Here is an 8,637-nt window from a genome sequence, read left to right on the forward strand (position 1 = left end):
CCTAACAATGAAACGTTTTTTTTTTTTTTTTTAAATGTATATTTTCTGGTACTCGGTTTGCCAAAAACCGCAGGATTTTGTTGCTGTAATGTGAGATTGTGCAGACACCCTTATGTAAAGTAGAGATGTAACTGTTCATTGCCTTTATTTTTATATAAATATGGTGTTAGTAATAATAATAATAATTCATTTATTTTATATAGGCGCCTTTCAAGGCTCTCAAGGTCGTTATAGTGCAAACATTGCACTATAACTTAAGCTGAAGCTAACAGTAATAACTATAAGATCTATCTGAAATAAATAAGTGTACTAAAATAAATGCCAATAACTGTATTGCATTGTTTTCTTATGCGCTATTACTTCATACTGTCTAGTTCTCTTTTTCGTCCTGCATTTATTGTGTCCCCCTCAGAAAATAACTGGCCCCCCAGTGGCCCCCCCCCAGTCAAATTGGTCTAGAACCGCCACTGATCTGAAATGACTAGGTTAGCTACATTAGCTAGCTAGCTTACAGCAGATCTGCAGTAACATCAGAAGGAGTCATGTGATCACATTGTTAAAATAAGTTAACATTTTAGTTTCCAACAACAGAGACAGCTGTCCAACTTTGTAATCCTGAACGTCACCAAGCGCTCCGTCCCAGCTATGTGCGTCACTCTTTAGTGTCCCCTGGTCTCCCAGCTGTGTGCCTCACTCTTTAGTGTCCCCTGGTCTCCCAGCTGTGTGCGTCACTCTTTAGTGTCCCCTGGTCTCCCAGCTGTGTGCGTCACTCTTTAGTGTCCCCTGGTCTCCCAGCTGTGTGCGTCACTCTTTAGTGTCCCCTGGTCTCCCAGCTGTGTGCATCACTCTTTAGTGTCCCCTGGTCTCCCAGCTGTGTGCGTCACTCTTTAGTGTCCCCCTGGTCTCCCAGCTGTGTGCGTCACTTTTTAGTGTCCCCTGGTCCCCCAGCTGTGTGCCTCACTCTTTAGTGTCCCCTGGTCTCCCAGCTGTGTGCGTCACTTTTTAGTGTCCCCTGGTCTCTGTTGTGTTTTGAGCTTCTTGCAGCGTTTGGTTTCTGCAGCTCTTAGTAAACGTTTCCTAAAGTTGGTGAATGTTTTTCTAAATGCTGTATGTGTCCTCAAGTTGCTGAAGATGTTTCTTCATGTGTTTTGGCACATTTCTGTTTTTATATGCATCGTTTCCGAAGCTGTAGCGTGTTTCTCCCAATCTAAATGTTTTTGCGCAGTAGTAACGCGTTTGCACCTGTCGGCCACCGTAGCATCATGTACGATAAAAGAAAGAAAGAGAAACTCTTCAAGCACACAACGATGAAATTCAATCACAAAACTGGCAACCAGATGCTGTGCAAGGAAAAAGCAAACGAACATGTTTTCACACCGAGACACTGCAGGTGTGTAAGGTCTGGGTGAAGGTTGTTTTGTTCTTGTCCTCAAGCCAGCGCCTCTTTCTTTTCCCTCTGGGCATTCCTGCGGATCTTCATCTCTGTCAGCTGGATGTAGCGGATGGCATTGGTGTCTGGAAACAAAGACAGGGAAACGCTGATTTATTTCCTGCTCACACAGGAAACGGTGCATCAATATGCTCGTAAATCTTCCATTTAAACTCAGCGTGGCTGCAGGAAATCATGGTTGGAAATTTATTTTCAGCGACTACGGATAAACATGTTTTTGTTTCCAGATGAAACACCATTTTAAATGTTATCTTTTGTGGTTTTAAGCAGTAGAGGACAAAGTACTCGTCTGTTTTACTTAAAGGTCACCTATCATGCAAAATCCACTTCTTCATGTCTCTTCTTCATCAACACGTGTCCTCTCTTCTTCATGTCTCTTCTACAACATGTGTCCCCTCTTCTTCATGTCTCTTCTACATCAAGATGTGTCCCCTCTTCTTCATGTCTCTTCTTCATCAACATGTGTCCTCTCTTCTTCATGTCTCTTCTACAACATGTGTCCCCTCTTCTTCATGTCTCTTCTACATCAAAATGTGTCCCCTCTTCTTCATGTCTCTTCTACATCAACATGTGTCCCCTCTTCTTCATGTCTCTTCTACATCAACAACACATCCTCACTCCCAGGTCGGCCTATGTTGACGTTATGTCAAGTCCCCTGTCGGCTTTTTCCAACGCAAGGGGGGGGCCTTAGCGTCCATTTTCAGCTTTCCGGGATGTCCATATGTTTCTATGGACGCTCATGGAAGCACGGCATTCGTTTGTGTCGGCTGCCCTTAAAGGCAATGTGAGCGTCCATTCTCATTGGATAACGGAGAATTGTACACCCGGAAGTAAGTATTCCCCTTACTGTCGATTGATTTTACAGTGATATCTGCACTACTCATCGACTAAAAAACACCAGATTATCCTTGTTAATTACACAACATTGATTGGTTTAAATTGTGTGCAATGCTTTTGTATTTTTCCCCTTCGATTCGGAGAAACAAATGTTTTTTCGGAGTAAAGGATGGCAGAAGACACTACACTACCCAGAATCCCCAGCTATCGTTTGGACTACACCATGTGCTCTGTTTGACAAACCCCGTGATAGTCCTCAAGCTCTGTGATTGGAGAGTGTGCTCCGAGGGTTACGCCGAGCCTCGAACAGCACTTGAAATGGGATGGAATCACGGCAGACTGTCTAAAACTGGATTTGAACGGGTCCCCCCCCTCCCCCACCCCGTCCCCAGAACTACACATGCTGGCTATTCTGTTTCGCAACATGTTCTGTATCTATGGCACGTCTCTACTGGGAGTTGTAGTTTTAAAAGACGTTTTCGTATTTCCCATAATAAGAAGTTGCCAGTATTAAACTGTGTACATTCCTGGAGGTTTAGGGGATAGGAAACACTCACATTTAAAACATATAATTAATAAATGGGTGAAAATGGCTTGGGATGTGCAAAATAGTCATTATATACAGTCTTTAATGAACTATTAGTAGAGAATAACGAGTAATGAATATACTTTATAGGGATCCTATTAATATCTAATAATAAAAATAATGAAATTCAATAACATGCTTTAACCACTAGGTGTCCCTTTATATCAGCTGTGCACCTTTATGGTGTAAATACAGCCTATCTACCAATTGGATCAAATATAAAAGTCAGCCGAATTAGTGTTGATACTGCAAGGAGACGTATTGTGTGAAAATAAATGTAAGATGTTGTTTAATGGCTGATATATTTATGATCCACGTCACGTTTTCAGTTCCTCATGTTTGTCTAGAAGTCTTCTCATCAGGGCTATATACATACAGAACTACGGCAGATATGTAATATTTAATGCAGCCGAACCGTGTATTACATGCCGTTATGTGATGACTTCCAAAGAGAAAAGCAAGCACACTCGGAATAAAGCATTATTGTATTTTTTTAAAATGTTTTCGGTCTGTTTCCGTTATTTGTTAATGACGATGTGCTGTGAGATGTGAGACTGGAATTGCACAGGGGGAAATAACGTAGGTTATCTTTAGATGCGGATTTTGTTAAACTAATATGTTTGCGCTGTGGACCAACACTACACATTGACGGGGAAGGGGGTAGCAATAAAGATAACACCATTAAACAGTTACACAACATAACAGAAATAATATCGATAGCAGCGTCCCTAGCAACCACCTTGGTAACAATGAAAACGTTATGGACGCAATTTCCTGAAGTAATCTTCGTAATAACTAGCAAACTAAAGATCATGTACATCCACTGCACACATAATCTGAAATAACAACTCATATTTCTCGCATCAAATGACATCAAAACACATTTTAATGGCCAAACTAACTTTAAAATAGGCATTTTCCACAGAGAATAAAACGAAGTTCGGCCATGTTTTTTTTTCTGCAGGGAGAAATTTAAAGATCACGTGACGTCAAACAGAGCACATGGTGTAGTCCAAACGATAGCTGGGGATTCTGGGTAGTGTAGTGTCTTCTGCCATCCTTTACTCCGAAAAAACATTTGTTTCTCCGAATCGAAGGGGAAAAATACAAAAGCATTGCACACAATTTAAACCAATCAATGTTGTGTAATTAACAAGGATAATCTGGTGTTTTTTAGTCGATGAGTAGTGCAGATATCACTGTAAAATCAATCGACAGTAAGGGGAATACTTACTTCCGGGTGTACAATTCTCCGTTATCCAATGAGAATGGACGCTCACATTGCCTTTAAGGGCAGCCGACACAAACGAATGCCGTGCTTCCATGAGCGTCCATAGAAACATATGGACATCCCGGAAAGCTGAAAATGGACGCTAAGGGCCCCCCCTTGCGTTGGAAAAAGCCGACAGGGGACTTGACATAACGTCAACATAGGCCGACCTGGGAGTGAGGATGTGTTGACATCAACATGTGTCCCCTCTTCTCCATGTCTCTTCTACATCAACATGTGTCCCCTCTTCTTCATGTCTCTTCTACATCAACATGTGTCCCCTCTTCTCCATGTCTCTTCTACATCAGCATGTGTCCCCTCTTCTTCATGTCTCTTCTCCATCAACATGTGTCCCCTCTTCTCCATGTCTCTTCTACATCAACATGTGTCCCCTCTTCTCCATGTCTCTTCTACATCAACATGTGTCCCCTCTTCTCCATGTCTCTTCTACATCAACATGTGTCCCCTCTTCTTCATGTCTCTTCTACATCAACATGTGTCCCCTCTTCTCCATGTCTCTTCTACATCAACATGTGTCCCCTCTTCTCCATGTCTCTTCTACATCAACATGTGTCCCCTCTTCTCCATGTCTCTTCTACATCAGCATGTGTCCCCTCTTCTTCATGTCTCTTCTACATCAACATGTGTCCCCTCTTCTCCATGTCTCTTCTACATCAACATGTGTCCCCTCTTCTCCATGTCTCTTCTACATCAACATGTGTCCCCTCTTCTCCATGTCTCTTCTACATCAACATGTGTCCCCTCTTCTTCATGTCTCTTCTACATCAACATGTGTCCCCTCTTCTTCCTGTCTCTTTTACATCAACATGTGTCCCCTCTTCTTCATGTCTCTTCTACATCAACATGTGTCCCCTCTGTGTAAAGAGAGACTCACTTTCAGGAACAAAGATTCCTGATCCATTTCTATAAAAACCTGTCTGAAAATGAGCTGATCAGATTTTGGCCACTTTATGATGTCATAACGATGTTTTCATGTACTAACCAGAGTTAGGAAAAGGGACCACATTACTCCTGTTCTGGCTGCCTTTCACTGGCTCCCTATAGAACACAGGATAGGATTTAAAATTCTTCTTCTCACCTACAAAGCCCTTAATGGGCAGGCGCCATCTTACCTTAAAGAACTCATTATACCCTACTATCCTACTAGGGCATTGCGTTCCAAGAATGCAGGGTTGTTGGTTGATCCTAGAGTCTCTAAAAGTACAATGGGAGCCAGAGCCTTTTCTTATCAAGCTCCACATTTGTGGAATCAGCTTCCAGTTTGTGTTCGGGCGGCAGACACCCTATCCGTTTTAAAGAGTGCGCTTAAGACCTTCCTTTTTGATAAAGCTTATAGTTAGGGCTGATTAGATTCAGCCCCTAGTTTTGCTGATATAGGCTTAGTTTGTCGGGGGACATCTTACTTCTTCCTTCTCTCTGTCTATACCTGTGTACTCTCATGTTCCGATTAACCCAGCTTCCCCAAATGTCTTTCTTTTTGGTGTCTATATACGCCGGGATCCGGAGTCATGGATGATCCTGCGGTCCTGTGTCCTGGATCGCGAGCCCTGGATCTTGAGTCGTGGCTGTGGTCCTGGATCATAGGTCCTGGATGGATATCCTCGTGGATTCATCTTCCTATTATACACACAGGCATTTCCAAACATTTGGACTACCTATGTTGCAAATGTATTATCTTTTCAATTTACACACGGCATCTATTGCACGTCTGTCCGTCCTGGGAGAGGGATCCCTCCTCTGTTGCTCTCCCTGAGGTTTCTCCCATTTTTCCTTTTAAACTGTGGGTTTTCTCCGGAAGTTTTTCCTTGTACGATGTGAGGGTCTAAGGACAGAGGGTGTCGTATTGTCATACTGATATTCTGTACAAACTGTGAAGTCCACTGAGACAAATGTAACATTTGTGATATTGGGCTATATAAATAAACATTGATTGATTGATTGATTTTGGCTTGTGTAACTATTAGCCAATCAGCAACCAAGGTAACCCCCCCCCCACCTTATCACCTGAATCTCCTCCTAGAGCACCATTGAGTTCTTTGTAACCAAATCTCTCACAGAGGGGCGTGGGGAGGGGCTCCTTATTTTCATCTAAAGTAACAGACAGAGAATCAGCACTTTGGAAACAGGGCTGAAACAGAGGGGATTATGGGTAATGCTGCAATGATCTGCTTGGTGTTTCAGCCAAGACCATTTACATGCACTAAAACCTATAGAACACACTACAGGAAAGAGAAAAAGCCCCCTAATGAATTCAGTGGAGTAAAAAAGGGCAAAATGAATCAGACCAACATCTGTGGTCTTTGTCCTGTAAGAATAAAAGCGCTCTGACCTGACGGCTCCTGCTTGTGCGACTCCTTCAGGTAGTACAGGGCCTTCTGGAACTCTCCCAGGTGGTAGTAGGCCACTCCGGAGCGGTACAGAGCTTTGAAGTTCTTCCCCTCTTTGTAAAGCACTTTCAGACAATACTCCTTCACCCGCTCGTAGTTCACCAGCTCCATCTGCAGCAGGCAGGCTGGGAGGAGGGGAGAGACGGAGGAGTAATAATAGGGAGGTTAGAACATACCAATACACTTGTTCTTTTGTGTGATTAAAAAACACTGCATGGATTTTAAAATAATAGTACAATGGAAAATATTGCATACAATCAAACATCACATAACAAAATAGTGCAGCCTACAGTTTTTAAATGCAGAGTATAAGAACCACTTATGCATAAGATGTATGTATATGGTGGTTCTTGTACTATGATGGGTTTCCTGATATTTAAATGTAAAACAATGCAATATTTTACCTTGCTTACAGTCACGATCTGTCTGTGTTGTGTTTTGTGCTGTGTTTAGATCTGTCCTTGGTTTCCTGTCTGTGTGTGTTCCTACCTGTTTACTTGATTGTGTTCACTTGGTGCCCCTGTGTTTTCTCCTCCCTCCTCACCTGTCTCTTGTTTCGTTGATTAGTCTTGTGTGTATTTAAGTTCTGTTTTTGCTGTCTGTCATTGTTGGTTTCTTGTTCGTCTATGACTGTGTTCATGGGGAGTGTTCTGTTTATTCCATTTTTCAACCTTGAAATAAAGGTATTTTCAGTTTTTTCTGCATTTGGGTCCTGCCTGCTTCACTCACCCTGACACTTACAGTATCGTAATATATTTCTTTGAAAGATTTCATGCGAAATGATGCAGGTCCCACTGCTTTGCAAGAAATGTAAACGTGTTACTCAGATTCTATGCATCAGTGTTTTGTGGTTTGTGGTTCCTACTGTTACAATTACGTCACTTGAAATGCAATTTGCCATTTCAAGTGAATATCTGGTGGTAAGCAGCACTCACAACACAAGACATTTTAAGACGTTTCTTGGAACTAGGATTAACATTTTTATTGTTTTCTGATCGTTGTATGATAAAGTAATAGGCAGATGAATGGATACAGAAGATGATTGATATCCATACATTATAGGCTTTTGAATCGTAACCCTGTCATATGAATCATTCATGAGCTCGTTGTGTGTGTGTGTGTGTGTGTGTGTGTGTGTGTGTGTGTGTGTGTGTGTGTGTGTGTGTGTGTGTGTGTGTGTGTGTGGTGTGTGTGTGTGTGTGTGTGTGTGTGTGTGTGTGTGTGTGTGTGTGTGTGGTGTGTGTGTGTGTGTGTGTGTGTGTGTGTGTGGTGTGTGTGTGTGTGTGTGTGTGTGTGTGTGTGTGTGTGTGTGTGTGTGTGTGTGTGTGTGTGTGTGTGTGTGTGTGTGTGTGCGTGTGTGTGTGTGTGTGTCAGGATTACGTAATCAAAAACAAAGGTAACTGAATTCCCCAAAATCTGATCACCGTGATATTTCCAATACACAGCCCTATAGTTAGAGAAAACGCTACTGATAACACAGCATCCAATGTTTGATTTCATTATACAGCAGAAAACATATAGAACGAGGGATTCTTTGAATAAATAATTACCCGAAGGGGGTTACCAAATACCACCAATATGAAGCGGATGTTTAAAAAAAGCAGGCAGATAGTGGGGTGAGTCTGAGAATGACTCATACTCTTCTATATGAATCATTCATGAGCTCAGGAGTCTCCCAGATTCTGTGGAGAGGCACTGTGTGTGTGTGTGTGTGTGTGTGTGTGTGTGTGTGTGTGTGTGTGTGTGTGTGTGTGTGTGTGTGTGTGTGTGTGTGTGTGTGTGTGTGTGTGTGTGTGTGTGTGTGTGTGTGTGTGTGTGTGTGTGTGTGACAGGATTACGTATTCAAAAACAAAGGTAACTGAATTCCCAAAAATCTGATCACCGTGATATTTCTAAAAATGGTGGATTACTAGCAGGATTACTAAAACCTAAGCATTTAGTGTTTGTTGTAAAGGATCAGATGTTATCTCTTCTCTGTAAACTGTTCTGCTCTGTAGGCTAATACTTTAAGCGTGACGCCTACTGCCTGAATCTGCTTTATGGTTTTCACTTTCTTTGGGTCATTGGTTCTTATTTCATTCTGCAA

At 42.2% G+C, this 8,637-nt stretch overlaps 1 protein-coding gene across 1 annotated transcript in view; it reads right to left on the minus strand.

Moving 5' to 3' along the window:
• Positions 1-930: 930 nt before the first annotated feature.
• LOC117533947 (tetratricopeptide repeat protein 9A) overlaps positions 931-8,637 on the minus strand; it is a 9,100-nt gene continuing 1,393 nt past the window's right edge. The window contains 2 exon segments of the mRNA XM_034197982.1: positions 931-1,515; positions 6,494-6,676. Of these exon segments, the coding sequence (XP_034053873.1) occupies positions 1,430-1,515; positions 6,494-6,676 (269 nt within the window). The 3' untranslated portion in view covers positions 931-1,429.

The sequence above is a fragment of the Gymnodraco acuticeps genome, unplaced genomic scaffold (genome assembly GCF_902827175.1).
Source record: "Gymnodraco acuticeps unplaced genomic scaffold, fGymAcu1.1, whole genome shotgun sequence".
Taxonomy (NCBI): domain Eukaryota; kingdom Metazoa; phylum Chordata; class Actinopteri; order Perciformes; family Bathydraconidae; genus Gymnodraco; species Gymnodraco acuticeps.